Source organism: Geospiza fortis, unplaced genomic scaffold (genome assembly GCF_000277835.1).
Source record: "Geospiza fortis unplaced genomic scaffold, GeoFor_1.0 scaffold286, whole genome shotgun sequence".
Taxonomy (NCBI): Eukaryota; Metazoa; Chordata; class Aves; order Passeriformes; family Thraupidae; genus Geospiza; species Geospiza fortis.
Window position 1 is genome coordinate 775,539 of NW_005054444.1, and position 19,538 is coordinate 795,076.

The window sequence follows — 19,538 nt, forward strand, 5'->3', positions numbered from 1 at the left end:
CATAGGTAAAGAAAAATGGTAGGTATTTCAGGTCTTGGTATTTCATGACATATGGGGCTGTAATACTTAATTTTTCAGAAGCAGAACTAAAACATATTCAAAAAACATGGTCTTGAAAGCTTAGCAGTTTATTTATTGACAGTCTGTCTGTAAAAAAGACCTTTCAGGTACTCAGTAGTTTATGGTTTGCTCTCCTCAATAGAACAGTGTTACAGTTACCTGATCTTTACTACTACAGAAAATCAGCAATATCAGAAAAATGTTCCATCCATTCAGCATGAGATTATACAGAATACTCTACCAACCACACCGTGGCCTCTTGCCAACAAACATTCAGAGAAATACTTTCACTTGCAAACCTAAAAGCTTGCAGAAAAGGATGTGCCTTGAAAAAATAGGAGGCTGTATGGGAAAATTTATCCAAAGTATGTAAACTTTAGGACGTGCACAATGCTTTTCAGAGATATATAGGCTTTTTAAAACAACATGTTTCATCACAGAGCATTTGATGAATGTGTTGTGGGAAATCATATATCAGATTATAATTTCCTGAGAAAATCACAGTCTAGTAAGTAGCATGGAACAGTTGTGAGAGTGTTTGCCTAAGTCAAATGGCAGCTGGGGCTCGGATCCCATATCCACCTCTTTCAGGTAAAGAAATCAGGCAATAAAACAGGTATTGTGATGTGTGAGGTGTGGTGGATTGTCTGTACGTCATCTCAGGTGAAGTAATGACTTAGAAAGTACTTACAGTCCTTGCTGTGCAGTGTTATGCAAATATAATGTGAAGCCATAGAGCAGAAATAAGTAATTATATATTACTCAGTCTTCTGGAAAATCCAAGGCCTCACTGCTAAAAGCTGCTCATATTTCTCATTAACTTCCTGCTGATTCTCTGACAAAAAAAGAAAACAGGCATGACTTAGATCCCTATTGACCAAGAATTTGAATGTCTCAGCTCCACATTCAGACTATGCAGCATTCTGCATGCCAGGTGGATTTGTTCAACTGCTTTATTTTCTAATTTGTGGCTGTATCTAGTGCCTAGATTCTGCACATACAGATATGGTGGGTGTTTTGGGACAATGCAGAGGTATTTGACATGGCCTACAGAAGCTAAGTGGGGTATTGTGTGTGACTAGTCACAGACTCACAGAATGCTCTATTAGAGCAGTGTACATGCTAAACGCTGAAATACTCACAGAAAATGAGTGGATTCAGCTTTGGATGAAAAAAGTCACTGTCCTGTATGTGTGCCCAGTTGGAAAAAGAAAAGAAGGCAAGTGCATTTAGTCTGAAAAAATGGATTGGCAAATTCAACTTTATTTGAAAGAAAATTAAATTGTGAAAATCACGTTTTCAATGCAAGTCAAATCATCACTTTGACTCATCTAGAGAAAGAATGGGGTGGGGGATGGGAGGTATGTGTATATAAAATTGCTTAATAACAGAGAGCTAACGCAGTAGCTTTCTGAAGTCTGGATGGAGTGAGTTGAAGACATGCTGATTTTCTGCTGCCCAAAAGGCATATGACACGACTCTACTTTGAAAGTAATGCATACATCTGTATTTGCATTGCTTTGCTCTTGAAGTTGACACTGTTGCTCATTTAATCGAATTTCTAGCCAGACTATGATATCCAGTTACATCTTTCCTTATGCCAATACAAAGCAGGTCCACAGACTGGTTTAAGATTTCTGGTACCAAGGATCTTTCTGGGTGTCTTGTAAATGCTGCTTAGTGTGAGGTTCATTATCTCTCTGTGTTAAATCCTGATCTCTGTGCTTCTAGATTAATCTTCTCTGGCTCCTAGTTTCTTAATCATACAACAGAAAATTTCTTCTTTTTCCCTTCCTACCAAAGACACCTGGATTAGTTTCCTCCTTGCACTGTGATCTTAAGAATTATGCCTGTCTTGGTACTGATGTGCTCTCATCACAACATTGCTACAATACAAAGAGGTCCTCTGGAATCAGTAATTTCACTAAAGTAATGAATTCAATAGCTTGTTTCCAGAGAAACATGTGCTTTTCAATTGTTCTGAACATAGATTCTTCCAGAGTTTCTGCTTTTTGAACTCTTTTATCTTTTCCATGTTTGGTTGTTAACAAAAAAGCCCTCTTACCATCCTGCTAAAGGCACACTGCACTTAAATAAAGGGTGAGCTTCTGAAGCAATTTACACCAGGATCCTGGGGTTGTTTGCTATTTCCTCCTCCCTCCTCAATTCTTTTTGCCTGTTACTTAGCACCTGTTTAAAGTAAGAGATGGGATCTGAGGCACTTCAAAGCTGCAAATATCCATGACATACTGTTAACTGTCTTCTGACATCATTTCAACTAATGCAAGCAGCTTCTTTCAGCATCATGACTGCCCTCTTTGCACGCCACACACCTGCCACTCAGCATTGTCACTGTGAGGCCACATCATTCTGGGAAGCTTTGTGTCATATTTCTCACTAGTAACACAGTGGGAATAGCTCCCATAACTCCAGAAACATCTGGGGCAGTTCCCTTTGTGTCCCAACTTGGTCATCAAGAGGGTTTTAGGAATGATGAGTAAGTAACCTGATTAGGCACAGGTAGTTTTAAACATCAGCTGTGCTGATGGGAAGAACAATTTAATTTCTTATTAAATTTATTATTTAATAATAAATAAGTGGGGATGAATCATTAACTAGAGGGTTGAAAGGACATATTTTACCATTAAAGCTGAAATTGGTAGAATCAGGCTTTTAACAGGCACACATCAATTTCTACACCACTTTACTATAGCAGTCCTCATTTCCTCCTCATATTCTTTACCTGAAATAGCTTCATGCCCTCTCTGCATTGCTCAACACCTTTTTCAGTGCCCCCAGCTCTTTTCAGTGTTCCTAATTACTCCTGGACTATACTCAGCTTCCTCTTCCCATTCATTATCTGCTTGGTTAAGAAGACAAAGTAGAAAGGAAATGGCCTGTTACTTCCCTGGGGCTGCAGTTAGAGATTGTTGTTGTTTGGCCTACCTTATTTTGTTTCAGATTGGCTCTTTTTCCCCATTTCCTATGTAAGGGTATGAATCCAATCCCCAATTACTAAAGATTGTTTTGTTTCCTTGGTGGTATTATCAAGAGTTTGGTCAACACGTCAAGGAAACTGGTTCTTCCCCTCTGTTCAGTGGTTGGGAGACCACAATGAAGTTCTGCATCCAATGCAAGAAAGGCACTGACAGACTGAGTCCAGTGGAAGGTCACTGGGATGCTCAGGGACTGGGACAAGCCTACAGAAGGAAACAGTAGAATTTAATTCAGCCTAGAGAAACAAACGCTACGTGGGGACATAATTTCAGTCTTCTAAAATGTGAAGTGGGATTATAGAGAAGAAAGAGGCAGATTCCTCCTGGAGGTGCACAGTGAAAGGACAAAAAAAAAATAAAAGGACACAGGCTATAATTTGGGAAATTCTGATTTAAGGAAAAGAAGTGTTCGCAACGTGGATGGTTAAGCATAGGAGCAGATGTCCAGAGATGATGTGGACTCTCCATTCCTGCAGATACTCAAAACATGACCGCTTTGAAGCTAGCCCTGCTTAAAATGAGAGATTTGAGCACATAATGTCAGGAAGTTCCTTTCTATCTAACTTATTTTATGATTCTATATATTAATTACTCTAAAACATCTTCTCAGAGTTACTGAAATTCACCAAGAGACTAACAAGTCATTTAATGGGGGGAGCAGGGATTCGGGGAAAAAAGTAGACTGACAGACAGGTGAGTGAACAAATGTAGTAATGCTATCAGATTCCTTTCCCTAGTAATATACTTGTCCTGAGCACTGGCAAAAATGGTAGACCATTAGCCATGAGTGAACAAATGTAGTAATGCTATCCTTTCCCTAGAAATATACTTGTCCTGACCACTGGCAAAAATGGTAGACCATTAGCCAGCATCATTCTTTGCAAATGTTAGTGTCTACAGTAAGAAATCCAGATTATCATTAGGAGTTTGCTTTAGTGCCATTCTGAATGCAGCTGTAGCTGTATTGGTGTATTTTTACCCATCCTGGCTGCCATGCAAATATGAAAAAGTAGTGTATTAAGATTATTTCTTTTGTGTGATGTGTCTACAGGACACCTTTGCAGAATAAGGAAATAGTTAAGTAGTGGCAAATACTAACAAGTTGAAACATTAAGGAATCTTTGGCCAATGACACGATAGTCAAAGAGATGAGCTTCAATGAAACAATCATATAGGCAGGAACCGGTTTGGCTTGCAATACCTCACAGAGGTATGTGAAATATGAGAGCTTTCCAAAGCCATTATTTGGGAGTTCAAGGAGTGTGAGAACAGACAGTAGTGAGGAAATTGAACATATGCAAATTTTATGTTAATATCTTTTGTTAGACTGTAATTGAAGCCGTGGAGGAGGAGCAGCATTTCAGGCCAATTTAAAAACCAGGGATGGGCTGTCAGCTTGAGATCAGTCTATCTTCATGCACAGACATGTGGTCAAGGATTCTTCTCTGTATTCTGTCCTTGAACTGGTTTCCCGTGGTGTCTTCTGAAACGTAAGTGGTCACACATTCTGTGTCTATATGATAACATATTTTATTGTATTTCCCACCAGCTTATTTCTTCTAGGACACTATTATATGATATACAGGATATTTGAGACATAGATCCTTACACGTGTTGACTTTGAAGTAGATGACATTGAAGGATGGTTTGGAATGGTGCTCTCCATCATGAAACTGCTGTGAAAATCTAGTGTGAATGACAGAAACCTGGAACTTGAGTAGCTGAAGTGGGATGTGCGTGGGAAAAGTGGCAAGGAGACTCAGGACTAGCCTAGCAAGTAATACTAATAATTAGGATTGATATACATCAGCAGCACAGAGAGAGCACAGTGTATGGGGAGGGGCCAGAGGCCAGACAGTGGCTGGGACTGAAACCATGCTGAATGGCAAACCCAGTACAATAATATTCATATTAGCACTGTCAGTGTCCATGGCTTTATACAAACAGAAGATTTCAGCCACAGTATTCAAAAATATACCAACATTATAGCTTAAACCCTTTTCTCAAAAATTCTAAAGGAAAACACTAAGAAAGACAGCTTAGCTTCCTCCAATACACTGTTAATGTTAATACTTTTAATTTTGGTCTTTGAATTTCATGCAGCCTGAAATGGGCTAGAGAAAATAAAAATAAAGGCAGTATAAACTGGCAAAGCTGTGGGAGAAAAAAAGGGAAAGGATCAGATTAGAAAGAAAGATTGTGTGATTCATGTTGTGCTACAAAACTAGCTCATGAATTCTGTCATAGGTTATTTGGAAAGAGTAGTTTGGGCAGCAAACTGCCAGACAGCAACAGAGTTTTAGACAAACATAGCAAATATGAAGGAATGTTTTTCAGAGGAGTACTTCAGGGAAGGAAGGCTGCCCTAATTATAGAGAGAAAAAGTATAAATAAAAAACTTCAATGTAGGAAAGAAACAAAGAAAACATGACAGGGAGAAGCATGGAAACAGGAGCATGGAAACAGGAGCATGGAAACAGGAGCATGAAAACAGAACTGAGCATGCAGATTAGATTGAGCGTTCCCTGGAATTTTCTGCTAAAATGGAAAGGCAAGATCACTTCTTGTGCATTAAGTGGATTGACTTATGTCAGTTCCTATCCAAGAGATATCCAGAGAATGAGAAATTTAAAGATTGTTGCAACCCTTAGCTAGTATTTTTGTCATTGGTCCCAAGAAGAAGCTAAATATCGCTCCTCCATATGAGGGGCTGCAGAGGTTTAAGTGCCCACCTAGGTCATGGGAGGACAAATGCAGCTGTGCTTTAGCCACTTCAGTAATTGGAGCTGTGCAAATACCTGGAATGGAGAGGTGCGGTATCATGCTGGGTAAGACACTGCACAGAATGATGCCAGTCCCTCAGCTCAGAAAGAATTGTGGGAGATTAAAAAGTTGACATTTGTACTTCCTTAGCATATTATTTAAAATCCATTGAAAGAAATTGAAATCCTTCCATTGGTTTGAGCAAGCTTTGGATCTTGTCTTCCTTCACACCTATGGCGCTTGTGTGGCATTTTACTCTGCTGTTTGCTCTGACTTTCCTGCATGACTGAACTTTCTGTTGGTCTTACAGCCAGTATGTGCTGCTGGTCCCGTCGGTCGTCCGGAGCGACTCTCCACAGACGGCTTGTGTGCAGCTACACAGCCTCAGCGAGCCCTTGTTCCTGAGCGTTGTCCTGGAATATGGCACTGTCCAGAGGACTCTCTTTGAGGAGCTCGTGACAGAGGATGACTTCTTCAAGTGCGGCGAGTTCAAGGTATTTTCTCTTTTGAGAAGGGCGTTGTAGCTGGAAATAATTCTGATTGCAACTCTCCTTGTCAGTGAGGGAAAGAAGACAAAGTGTTTAAAATAAGATAAACTGTTGGAATGGCTGACAAGACAGGAAAAAAATGTCCTGTGGATTGTAGAAGGCAGCCAGAGGAAGACTTTACATCTCCATTCCCAGAGTGAATAGAGCAAAGCTTTAGATTGTTATCACAGTTGCATGCTCTTTATGGAACTGTTGAAGTATCAAGCAAGATAATAGGTCCCATATAGATCCCAGTTATTCCCTTTCCTGACTCTCCAAAATCTGTACACACAAGAAAAAATGTCCCAAGGTGAGGTCTTCCAGAATGTATCAGGAAAAAACAGAGTTAAAGGTATATGGCTGTAGCAACCTGCATACAAGCAGGGAAATGCAGAGGACAGGACACAGCTTTAAATTTTATTATCTGTTGACAGATAATCAGATTTTATAATCTGATGACAGATTCTTCCACAGCAGAAACTCCCAGAAATTATCTCACTGACAAAGGTGGGGCTTCTCATGACTTTCCATAACCTGTTTATTACTCAACTGACAGTATCCTACTCTAAAACCCTGGGCATCAGGGAAACTCAGCATGTCTTATTTACCATTTTTCCTCTGGGGTTTTGCTCCTCTCCAGGTTCCTCCTGCTACTTCTGATGCCCTGGCATTCATTTCCTTCTCAGCCAGAGGTGCCACAGTTGACTTAGCTGAGAGAAGATCAGTGGCAATTCAGAATGTGGATGGTGCTGTCTTCGTCCAGACGGACAAACCCCTCTACAAGGCAGGACAAACAGGTGGATGAAGGGATTGAGTCAGCTAGAATAGTGAGAAATTGAGTGAAAGGGTGGGTCAAGGATGACAGAAACTTAGTCTTGTGGAATAAGAATTTCATTTTAGTTTGAAATATCAAAGTTAGTGAAAAATAGAACCAACTCACAACAGTGCAACAAAATAGTAGAATTCATGTGTTTGTACATAGTTAAGGGTTCTGTCAGGTTTACTTGAGCAGAGTCAATAAAAAGTATTTAATACATAAAAGTATTAAAAATACAGAAAATAATAGGTTAAGTTTGGAGCTAATAAAGTTAATATAAAAATCAAGTAAGCACCTCAGTTCCTGTCAACAACTCTTTCTTCTTAACTGTTGATCTATTTCAAAGTGCTAATTCCATCACAATACTTAAATGACAGTACTAGCTGTGGTGGAGTTAGCTATCTCTTTAACATAATTATACTTTAGTCCGAGTGGGTAATAATTGAAGATGTTTCAGCTGACATTTATTTTGGTTTTCTCTTTTCACTGGCTAAGATAATCCTTTTATGTTCTCTGGGCACTCTTTAGTTTTCAAAAAAAGCCTGGTCAGCTGTGTATTGAAAATTATTTATCACTGCTAATAGAACAAATGATAGAGGCCCCTGCAAGTGACACTCGGAGATCTGACACTTGGTGCCAGGTTGATGGTTGGGCTAGACAGTCCTTGAGGTTTCTTTCAACCTTGATGATTCTGTAATCCTTTTTTGTCCTGTTTTTTTTTCAGTGATGTTTCGTGTGGTCACTTTGGACACCCAGTTCAGGCCTGTTCAGGAGACGGTAAGTGTGAGTGATACTCAAAACTTTTCAGGTACCCTCTTGAGGTGCCTTTTCACCGAGGCTCTCTCACTTAGATATCAAATAAGAAGGGCCTGGAATAGGCTTCCTGATATTATTTATATTTTGTATTTTTTGTATTTTGTATATTTGTTGTAACTCCTTACCTTCTCACTCCATCATTTCCCTGCCTTTGTAGAGGGCAAGGCTCTGAAAGCACTTGTGGAAATCTCTCACAGCACACAGATTTTGTAGTCTCAGATACATAGAAAAAGACTGGATATTTTTGCAGAAAAAATTCACAAACAGGTTATCCTCTTAAAATTTTAATTACAGACATGAGTTGTAAATTGTTTCCCTGGCCCAGTCTTCTCTATCCAGAAAAAGCCGTTCACAGTTTTCCTTATATTCTAGTGTTTATCAACCTCCACTGTTAGATTATTGTTTTAATAATTTTTTTCTCTCCCTTTATTTCCTCCTCCAGTATCCCAGAATCATCATTGAGGTAAGAGATACAACATGAAATTAAAGCACAAACTCCTTTGGGAAGACTGTGCTTCATCATTTCCTATAGATTCAACAGTTAAGGGAGATTTACCCAGAGCACACCATTTAAAGCCAATGGATTTGAGGTTGAACAGTGGCAATATTCTCTACCAGCACCAGAGGAGAAGAAATCAGCAAAACTGGAGCTGTTAGCCAGAGGTGGTGTGGGGTTGCTGCTCTGCCCTTCATTAGAGTTCAAACAGGAGTGCTCTGTCCAGGCCCATCTTGGGAGGAGTACAGCAAATAACTGGTGAAATAGCCTCCTTCTCATACATAAGCATAAGAATGGTGACTTTCTGAAATGTCATGTTCTCATGGGGACGGGCTAACAATGAATCATCTTCTATCACATTTCACATCGCTACATCTCCAAGCATTTTCTGAGAGAGGCCAGCATAATATTCCTGCTTTACAAAGGCAGCTGAGTCAGAAAGATTTATGCTATGAGTGTTCTAGATAGGCAGCCTGTGTCCCATACACAACCCATGTCCCAATCAGGAACTGTTTCTGAATGATCTGAGGCCATCTGTCAGTGTAGCTAATTCCCAGTTAAACATAGACTTAGTTGTGTTAAATCCACAAGCAGAGATGGAAAGTCAGAGCACACATCATCAGCCCCAAAGCACTCTTAGCCTCATTGACTCATTGACTCATTTAGCCAATATGTCTGAAGACAGGCCTTGAAAGAAGGCAAGAAATGGTGATAAAGGTTTTGCTACATCTCTTTCTTCCAGGATCCAGAGCAAAACAAGATCTTCCAGTGGCTGGAGGTGACATCGAAGCACGGAATCGTCCAGCTCTCCTTTCCACTAATCCCAGAGCCTATTCTGGGGTCCTACCAAATTACTGTGGAGACAAAGTCAGGTGGAAAAGAGTACCAGTCCTTCCGTGTGGAGGAGTATGGTAAGCAAAGGCTCAGAAACTACCCTGTGCTAGCAGTGAGGCTCTGCCTAAGCCAGATAAAAGCTACTAATGCAGAGTATAACTCCTTTGAATTCTCCACATCATGCCTGGAACAGAAAGATGTGGGGAGAGCTGGGTGGAGTGGTGCATGAGAAACAGGCCTTTCCCAGCTATGGGACCTGGGATAAAAGATAAGTTGAAGAGAGGTGGTGTCAGCAATCTATTTCATTTGGTTATTTCACTTAATCTGTTGCCTTTCTCCTTCACTGCAACTGGATTGCATAATAACTTTTGTACTCCAGGGCTTAACTAGTTTGAGACATTGGCATTACTCATTTTTCTTTAAGAAAGGAGATTAAATTGATTTACCATGAGTTTTGCTGTGACTGTTATAGTTATTAGTATGATTTTTATTTAATTTTACAGAAGTTACTCGTCTTGCCACAGAAGGTTATTTTTTCTATTGTAATGTATTACAGCCAGTTCCTAGTTAAGTTCTTCTTTGATCCATTCCTCTCCCTTGTTGGTGAAAATGTCTTTGCCAACTGTTTTGTTTTTTCTTTTACTGTCACACACACTCACACAAACCTGTGTATGGCATGCAATTGCTGATCAGTCATATTCACATTACATTCTCAGTGCTGCCAAAATTTGAAGTGACAACCACTGGGCCAAAGACAATTTCCTTCTTCGACGAAGAAGTCAGGGTGAACGTTTGTGCTTCGTAAGTATCAGAGCTGAAGACAACACAATTTTGTACAACAAAGGGTATAGGCATTGGATGGTGTGCTCTGCTGGAAAGCAAAGATCTGCTGCTGGCTCAGAATGTGGCTTAGAGCAATTCCTTTAGCTATGACTTTCATGGTATAAAATATAATGAATGTCATTATATTCTTCTCCTATGATATTCTTCTCCTATGAGTCTATGATAGTCTTCTCTTGCTACATAGCAGAATTAAAACCAGGAGAGTTTGTGTGTGTCCAAATGAAGCACTTCCTACTTGCTAGCTGTTGTGTTTTATTATTACAAAAAATGAGAGTCTATCATTAAAATTGCTGGCTGTGGTCCTGCCAAAGTGCAGGGTGCCAAGAACTAAAAGGATGAATAGGTCAGTGTGCTCTGCCTTGTGTAAGGAAGGTACCAAGGAGAAAAAGGTGCAGGGAATGGTATCCTGAGTCTAGCACTGCCTTCCAGCCTCAGACCTTAAAGAATGATTGCACTAAAACAATGGTGAAGCAGGGGTTTTTTAACAAAATGGCAGAAACAGCCTAAAAATTGTAGAAGGGAATTCTGCTAGAGCTGACTGATTGTAATTCCCAACTGCTCTTCAGTCTGTGCTCTGGATACTGTGGGGGGATTTAGAGTCTGCATTGCTCTGCAACTTTTGCAGGTCTCATGTTAAATCCACATGATTGAATTCTCATGTTCCTTCCTCTCCTAGGTACACTTATGGCCAGCCAGTGCAAGGGAAGGCCCAAATTAATGTGTGTCAGCAGCGCTTTTATAGTCCACTGTGTGTACAAAACTGGAAAAAAACCTGTGAAGCTGTCACTGGACTGGTATGATACATAACAAGTCTTTTCTTCCCTGTCAGCTTTACTACCCAGCATGTAGCAGAGTATTCAGTGGCTTCATTAATTTCCAAGGGAACACCATAGAGACAATCTCAGTGGTGTGGTTTTTCTCACTATCTCATAGGCAATGCTGAAAGAACCTCACTAAAAGACTGATTTTTCCCTCAGAAAGAATCAGTAGGAAGGAGGGAAGCTTATGAAACTGTAAATTTGTAATAATTTCTGAAACACTGGGGCTGTGTTCTTACCAAATCTAATCAGCAGAACTCTGCTGGGAGTCTTTGAGGACACTTAATGTTAAAAGGATGAATAATTTATCCACTAGCTCAGACTTAATGTGTTATGGTCACAGAGCAAAAGCATCATGCAAGATGGGTTTAAGAAGGAGCATGAGCATAGAGAAGACTAGAGGGGATAAGGAGAGAAGTTTCCAGGTGCTAGAGTAAATAATATTGAAACAGTCACGTGGGATGGGAGCTGGGGAGCAGGAAATGTAAGGTAGGCAGGGAGCTCTTCAGAGATGCAATAAAACATAATGAGGAGCAATTTTGCAAGCCTTGAGAAAAATGGGTTTTCCCCTTTTGTGCTGCAATTTCAGCTGGGAAAGGATGGCTGCCTCAACACTGTCATCTCCATCAAAAAATTGCAGCTGTACCGCAGCTATGCCATGATGTATGCCAGCCTCAACGTAGAAAGCATCGTCACTGAAAATGGGACAGGTAACACCAAGTGGGCTTTGGGAGTAACTGATTCAAGCTAATGCATGGATCTTCCTGAGAGGAGTCCCCTGGATGACCGTCTGTGTGGCAAACAGGCAGCAATTATGGTTTTCTTTGTGTAGCTCTCCCTCCAGAGCATCACCACTCCATAGAGCTTATCAAAAGGAACAGCTTTCTGCCTGTGTCTGATTTGTGTTTCCTCTCCTTTACACTGGCTGTTTCTCACAGGTATCCAGATGAAGGCCTATGACTATGTTTCAGTCAACCAAGGCAACGATCAAGTGCTGTTCAGGAATATGGATTCCTATTACAAGAGGGGAATTCCTTACCATGGTGAGGTAGGTACATGAGAGGATACATTTAGACCCAAACTCCCTGAGGTCCAGCATGATGATCTCTGTGATGCCCCATTTAGGGCTGTCACCTGAATGTGCTGTCAGCTTCTCAAGATAATGCTGCATAACAGTGTCTGTATAGTCCTCTTGATACTCCTAGAGAAAAAAAGAGAATTGTATCACACCTGGCATGTCAGAGTCTCTTTTCTGCCATAGTCGGAGGATGCCTATAAAGTGAGTAAGTGGAAGGCCATATGAGTGGGGAAGAGGAGTCTTCAAGGAAATTCTTCAGACACAGTTATGCCTAAACTAAAGGTAGAATTCACCCTGTGTTGCATCACACAATCCCAGGGATGTTTAGTTACAGCAGTATAGATGTTGGAGCACATTTCTACTTCTTAGCAACTTACACATGCAGGACAAACCAGGAACAAAAAGGATGATGATCTGTACAGCATCATCCTGATGGGCAGTGGAGACTGTGGGTGTGCACAGACGTGTAGGAGTTAAAAGGTGCTACTGAACTCCACAGTTTGCCTGGGGCCATGAAGTCATCTCGTTGTTTTAGGTGTGTTAATCAATGCTCTCCAATAAATATTCCTCCTCCCTTTGTGACACATAGCTTATTCTGCACTGATGGGAATTTCCCACTGATGGGAATTTTCCTGTCACAGAACTCCCGCTCCCTCAAAATATTGAGCAGCATGTGCCTCTTCAACACATTTCACTCTTGATTTCTACTGCCTGCAACAGTCCTCAGTGTTTAAGTGACCATCCTCTAGTAAACAGAGATTTTCTTTTCTTGTTGTTGTCTTTGTTTTTTTCTGAATCCCTTGGATATTTGTTATGTTCAGATCACTGTGACAAACATGGAGGGTGAGCCTGTTGCCAACAGCACTGTCCTGCTGGAGCTCAATGGAGATTATCTGGCCAACTATACCACGGACGAAAACGGCATTGCGGCTTTTTCCCTTGACACATCCAACTTCTTCGATCCCAGTTTGAAGCTGACAGTAAGTAAACACAGGCTACAATCTAATTCATGAATAAATACTTCATGGGAGAGAGGGTTTAGAAGGAACACTTGCAAACTCTGTGAAACTCGGATGAGAAAACACCACTGCCTGAGAAAAGGCACACTGCAACCCATCTGTGGTTTTGGGTTGTAGTGATCTTCAGTCCCTCCCTGCTTTTCCCTCCCTTTGAGAAGCTCTTTCTGCATTCATCTTCCTTCTCTTTCTTCTGTGTGTTAGAGGACCTTCCTCAGAGACTGCGCTGCCTTCTCCATCTAGCCTTGGTGCATGCCAGCATCTTTCACTGCTGCTGACTTCTTCCGTGCATTTCTGCTGGCCCAAACTCATGCCTGTTATCATCACATGGTCTTCTTGTATTGTCATGCCTTTATGCTGGTGGGATGGAAAGAGCTGAGTAAAAGTGTGTCATTTAGAACAGTGCCATTCTAATTCAGTGTAAGTCCCAGCAGTTTATGCAACTGGTCCCAAGCCTGAAAAAAACTAAAATAACCCCCTTATCACAATGTGCCACAGGCATCTGGATGCCTAAAGGTGTCCAGAAGGCCACTCACTCTTCATTGGTGAAACACAAATTTTTCACACCAGTTCTTGCTTGTGGCTTTAACAGCCTCACAAAATCAGTTTCCCAACAGAATATTTTACAGAAAAGAAGCCTTTGCCTCTCACCTGCCTTGCATTTTTTTTCCCACACTGTTGATTCCACATGTATGCTTTTCCGTTTTGTAGGTCAAACACGCACCAGGCGAATGTGCAGACTTTATCTGGGGGATTGATAATGAGCCCAAAGCCTCGTTCCTTGTCCGGCGTTTCTACTCACGGACCAACAGCTTTCTGAAAATTGAGCCAGTGACAGAGAAGCTCAGCTGTGGCCAGCAGAGAACAATCAATGTTCACTATGTCCTGAACAGAGAAGGCTACAGCAACGCCACAGACACAAACTTCTACTATGTAGTAAGTCCTAATGCTACCCCTAAAACACCTTTTTTTCAGCTTCTCTCAAACACGCTATAAGGCAGAAATCTTGTGATCAGACAGTGGTTCTGGATCATGATTCAACCTGATGGCCTTCACAGCTTCTCAGGACAATACTCAAAATCAGTGATTTCATGGTGGAAGGGAGAAGGTGTTTTTGATCCCCTTTCATGAGACTTTTCTATGCCCAGGTGATGACACAAGGAAAAATTACTCTCAGTGGCCAGAAGCAAGTCAGCATTTCTGGTGGTAAGTTCCAGACCATATTACTATTCGTACTTCAGAGCACAGTAACTTTTGCAAGTGATGAAAGCAGAGAACTGTGGCTAAATCAAGTACTAGTCCCTAAATCCCATGACCTGTTACTGCTCACAGAATCATTTTCTTTTGCTGAAGCATCTAGCCAACCTCCCATATCATAATCAATTTTATCTTGTTAGCAGATACATATTTTGTTGTGATCAAACACATGGAATGCAACCTTCATATGTTTTATTGTAGTATTTTATAATGCTAAGGAGTATTTATGGTCTCTATGTGACATCCTAGTTTTCACCAAATAGAATAATAAAACATTTTAAAGTTTGGAATAATAGGTGTCCCATTTGAAAGGGATGTTTAGCAGTCAACTCTTGAAATTCATTGCCCTTTCAGAAGTCTCCAAATACTCACAAATGACAGCAATCCTGACCTTTATTCTTTCATTGTTAAAAATCAGTTTCTTACAGAACCTGGTCCATTTGCACACTTCAGGAGGTGGCTTAAGTAAGCCTCTCTCCCTATATAGGACTTGTTTCATATTTACCATCTTGAGTCTTAAGCTTAATTCCCTGTCCATATACTTGTAGTTTTCAACCATGTAGAGAAGGATTTCTTATTTCTTAGTGTTAAGAGAACTCTCCTTTAACTCAGGATATTGCTCTATTTCCTTTGGTATAGGAGGTTCTAGTTTTGAGACCCAAAGGCAATGGGAAGGGGATCTTCTCATAGCAGTTGTGCACAGATTTCCATGTTTAACTTCTTCTCAGCACAGACCTCTCTCTGAAAAGCACCCTGGTCTCAGCATCTTCCAGTTTGTATCTGTTATCTTGCTGATGGGAGCTGTCCCTCAGCCACTGAGATGAGTCTTCCAATATCCAGTTCCCTGGGTTATAAAGATGTTTTTAGATTATGAATAAAATATGCTCTTTTGCTGGCTCGTCCTTCCCTGATCCATGCTCCTTCCACAGCTTCCAGAGGTACATTCTCTATCACACTGACTGTCACTGAGAAGCTGGCTCCCAGTGCCAGATTGCTGCTCTACACAGTGCATCCTTATGGAGAGATAGTGGCTGACAGCTCCAGGATACACAGTGATATATGCTTCAAAAACAAGGTGGAAACCTTTGCTTTCTTATTAAGGGATATATTGGGGTTTGCTGAAAAATGGTCAGGAAATGATCTCATCAAGAACCCTGCACTAGGCATGGCATTTAGGAATGGAAAAGGTGCAGGCATGTTTGGGGTCATGAGAAGCCGTCCCTGGAACTGGCGCCTATGGTTCGGGCTTAGATAAAACTCCCCACGATGGAGAAGGGTGCCTAGGGGGTAATGTGAATTTTTAAAGCTGATCCAGACGGGCCATCTAGCGGTAGGAGCTTTGTCCTACAGAGAACAGCGAGTGCTGATGAAAGGGCACATTTAGATCTCTGTGCCAATCCGATTCACCTAATTTCCGTGGGTTTATCTTGGATTTGCTAATTTCCAGGTCCAGCTCAAGTTCTCTGAGAAGAAGGGTTTCCCGGGCTCTAAAGTTGGACTCCACCTGGAAGCTGCTGCCAACTCCTCCTGTGCCCTGCGAGCAATTCAGAGCATCCTTCTTCAGTCTGGGCAAGAGTTATCTGCTGAGAGTGTAAGCCGCATCCCCAGCCCTGTGTTCTTTTGAGCTAGGAACAACCCAGTTCCCACCTGTGATGTCTCTGACTGTATTTTTATTTTTCCCTTGGAAACAGACATCTGTGATTAAAGGAAGGTCGAAGGCAATTGTGTGCTTTAAAGACAGAAATTCATAGCAGAGCACTGCTTTTGGGAAACATGGCAGTGTAACATATATCCCAAAAATATGCCTTATGTAAATCCTTGACAGCACATTTCCTCACTGTGGAGTGATTGTGTCAAAATTGCATTTTTACTTAATTTTTACATAATTGCCTAATTTACATGGCTCAGATAGGCCTTGGGCCCAGAACAAAAGCTGTAAATGACAGCTCGTGTCTTGTAACACTCATCACCTCTTTGCTCAACTCAAGACTGTATTTCCATGCTTTCTGCTCAAGTTCACTCCACAAAACCATTGTAGCTCAGAAGCAGGAGGGTACAGCTCAGCCCAAATTGCTTATTCATCTCTAGGTAGGCATCACTAGTTAAGCCCACTGAAGTCTACAGGATTGCTCAGGGACCACCATAAGCTTTGAATATCTGTGATTTTGCACCTGCCTGAGACCTTCCTTGCACTTAAACTACTCATTCTCACCTCCAGGTGTACTATCAGCTTCATAGGGGTGATTTATATGGCTATTACTACAATGGGCTCAACCTGGAAGATGACAGGCCACAGGAGTGTACTCCATCCAAAACCATCTTTTCTGATGGCTTGTACTTTGAACCTGTGAATGTCAGCCGTGATGGAGATGTCTACAGGATTTTCAGGGTATGTGGTCTGTGTGGGAGGCACTTTCAGTGGGAGGGATTCCAGAAGAATTCATCAGTGTTAGCATTCAGCTTTCTCAGGCAATGGTTCTTACTGCTGAGAGAAGGAAGCTGATGCCTGAAACTGCCTAAAGCCTGTAATCACACCATTTCTGCCTTTTTTTCCTCATCACTTACTCAGGAGCTCTGAAAATCACTGCTAGAAAATCACTGGGCTGCTGCCCATGGTTCAGTAGACAATACCTAAGCAGGACCATGGCCTTGGCTCATGACTCCAGGCATTTCTTGTAGAGATCTGTGTCTGTGATGCAGGCCACTTGGTCCCTGTACACTGGACTCCACTGGCCCTGTATCCTGAGACATAAGGCCAGCATCAGACTCATCATCACTGCTCTTTGCAGAACACGAGGTGTCACTGCTCCATAAGAAATACACAGAGGCAGAGCTGCAACATTCACGGCTGAAAGAATGGGATGAATGGGGATAAGGGAGGGGAGAAACAAGGAATGATAATCAGTGGTATGCACTGGCAGCTAGTGAGTGCCCTGAGTGATTTGACAGATTCTTTCACATTTAGGATATGGGCCTGAAAGTGTTCACCAACTCTGTGCTACGGAAACCAGTTCTGTGCAATGAAGAGAGATCAGAAATGGAAAATCACCCTCCTCACTATTATGATGCCAATCTCAAGGCCTCAGGTAAAAGAAGGTTCATTCTGTATCTCCAGTCTCAGTCTACCTGGTCTTTAAAACTGTCGCCTGTATAAAATAACAGCCATTGTAGTGGGAGGTTTTGGGAAATAGGCCTGTGTGTCCCAGTTTGCATCCTATAATCTCCTTCTGGCAGTCCTGGCAGTAGAATCAATTTTGTTTCAGGTGCAGGTGCGTATAGAAAAAACAGGGAATACTGTGGTGCTGCTTCTTTTGTAAACTGATACTGGATTTTGGGGGGTTTTCAGGTTATAATCTTTCATCAAATCATAATTCAATTAAATATTTAAAAGTCAAGCCTTCACACAGCATGTGGCACACTTAGCACATAGTCTCCAAGGCCTTTATAGATCAGCAAACGTTATGATTCTCTCTCCATCAAGTCAGATTGCTCAGCAAAACAGCAAAAGTAGCAGTCATAAGTTGCCACAAAGGAAAGTGTTACTCAACATTAGGAAAAAGATCTTCCTCATGAGAGTTGTAGTATTGTAGAAGGGGATCTCCAGGAGGTTTTGGAATCTCCAGCACTGCTGGTTTTCAAAACTGAGCTGCACAAGAAGCAACCTGATCTGACTTTGAAGTTAGTGCTACTTCAAGAAGTTGGACTAGAGAATTACAGGGGTTGCTCTCAACCTAGATTTTTTTTAGTGATTCTGTGATTCTAAGTCATTGTAAAGCATTTATAAGCCTTGATGACAATACTGGCTGCTGGTGCCCATTTGCAAATCAAAGGGAGCAAGTTGTAGAGAATGGGGAGCACAGTTTTTTAACTGAATGACAACACCTTTCAGTATGAAATGAAGTGAAATGTCTTGTAAAATAGCTAATATTTCCAGTATTTTCCCATGGGAAAAGAGAATAGATTAAAAATTGTTTCTTCACATATCTCTTAGAGTTTTCCCTGTTATATGGGGTGTGGGAAATCCAAGAATGCTCAAACAGGATACTTAGTGTTCATTTGTGGTGGTGAAGTGTGTCTGACAGAAGTTTAGATTCTTCTCACCTGCTGTCTCTAATACTATCCTTAAATCATATCCCCACTTCTAGGTGAAATGGCTGTTGGTGGAGCTGGTGGTGGTTTCAGCACTGTTCGGAAATACTTCCCCGAGACCTGGATTTGGGAACTGGTTAACACTGAGTAAGTAGGTTTATCTTCACTTCTTTCCTCTTTTTTGAGTTGATTCATTTAGCTAAAATGGTCTCTGGGAAGGAACCATGGAACATATGTTTGCTTTGTAGATGTGGGTCTACTTTTCCCATCTTAATCAGTGACAATTGCAGGCAAATATTCTGTGCTCTGTTCCCTGTGCTTCTGGTGGGGAGAAATAAATAGGGGCTAAGAGTGAAATAAAAGCATTTTTTAAGGAGAAGGAGCTTGTTATTTTTCATCCAATTTTTAATTCAGTAGCAAAAAACCTCAGTTTATTTATTTTCTTTCAGGCTATCACAGCATCTTCAATTATAATATTTCCATGTTAACTATGCCTTCAGATGCTGTTCTAGAACATTAATCTAAATGTATTGATTCTAATCTGTGTAGCTGGGCATCCTGGTTTTTCAACAATTGGTATTTCTAAATTTAAAAGTTGAGTGTTTGAGTCTTTTAACATGTAGTTGACCAGCACCTTTACTTCAAGCATTATAACTTTTTTTTAATATATGGAAACGTATCTTGTAGAAAATGAGATGAAAACAGAAGTTCTGACTCAAGCAGAAAGCCTATATTATAATTTGTCTTGAAAAATTCCTAAGATAATTTCTGATTCTGTGTTTCTTATTCTCTTCAGTTCCAGAGGAGAGGTGGATGTCTCTTACACCATTCCTGACAGCATCACAGAATGGAAAGCCAGCGCTTTCTGTGTGCAGGATGATGCTGGGTTTGGCATCTCCTCCCCTGTTTCCATGACAGCATTCCAACCATTCTTTGTGGACCTCACCCTGCCATACTCTGTCACTCGAGGGGAAAAATTTAACTTAATAGCTAATGTCTTCAACTACCTCGACAAGTGTGTCCAGGTATATCAAGTTCCCTTTTACTTCCTCTGTGGTTTGCTAATTTCCCAGGGATTTTTTTGCTCTTGAAGGAGGAGCCTCATCAGAGGCTGTGGGTACTGTGGTG

The 19,538-nt window shown here is 41.1% G+C and overlaps 1 protein-coding gene across 1 annotated transcript in view; it reads left to right on the forward strand.

Annotated features, from left to right (window-relative positions):
• Nucleotides 1-4,434: 4,434 nt before the first annotated feature.
• LOC102034803 (ovostatin-like) overlaps nt 4,435-19,538 on the forward strand; it is a 29,291-nt gene continuing 14,187 nt past the window's right edge. Inside the window, exons 1-19 of the mRNA XM_014309637.2 lie at nt 4,435-4,546; nt 6,130-6,313; nt 6,987-7,143; nt 7,888-7,940; nt 8,422-8,442; nt 9,218-9,386; nt 10,026-10,110; nt 10,829-10,946; nt 11,560-11,680; nt 11,909-12,018; nt 12,870-13,028; nt 13,776-14,000; nt 14,213-14,270; nt 15,251-15,396; nt 15,769-15,912; nt 16,540-16,710; nt 17,287-17,407; nt 18,467-18,557; nt 19,207-19,435. Coding sequence (XP_014165112.2) covers nt 4,440-4,546; nt 6,130-6,313; nt 6,987-7,143; nt 7,888-7,940; nt 8,422-8,442; nt 9,218-9,386; nt 10,026-10,110; nt 10,829-10,946; nt 11,560-11,680; nt 11,909-12,018; nt 12,870-13,028; nt 13,776-14,000; nt 14,213-14,270; nt 15,251-15,396; nt 15,769-15,912; nt 16,540-16,710; nt 17,287-17,407; nt 18,467-18,557; nt 19,207-19,435 — 2,469 coding nt within the window. The 5' untranslated portion in view covers nt 4,435-4,439. The remainder of the gene's footprint in view (nt 4,547-6,129; nt 6,314-6,986; nt 7,144-7,887; nt 7,941-8,421; nt 8,443-9,217; nt 9,387-10,025; nt 10,111-10,828; nt 10,947-11,559; nt 11,681-11,908; nt 12,019-12,869; nt 13,029-13,775; nt 14,001-14,212; nt 14,271-15,250; nt 15,397-15,768; nt 15,913-16,539; nt 16,711-17,286; nt 17,408-18,466; nt 18,558-19,206; nt 19,436-19,538) is intronic.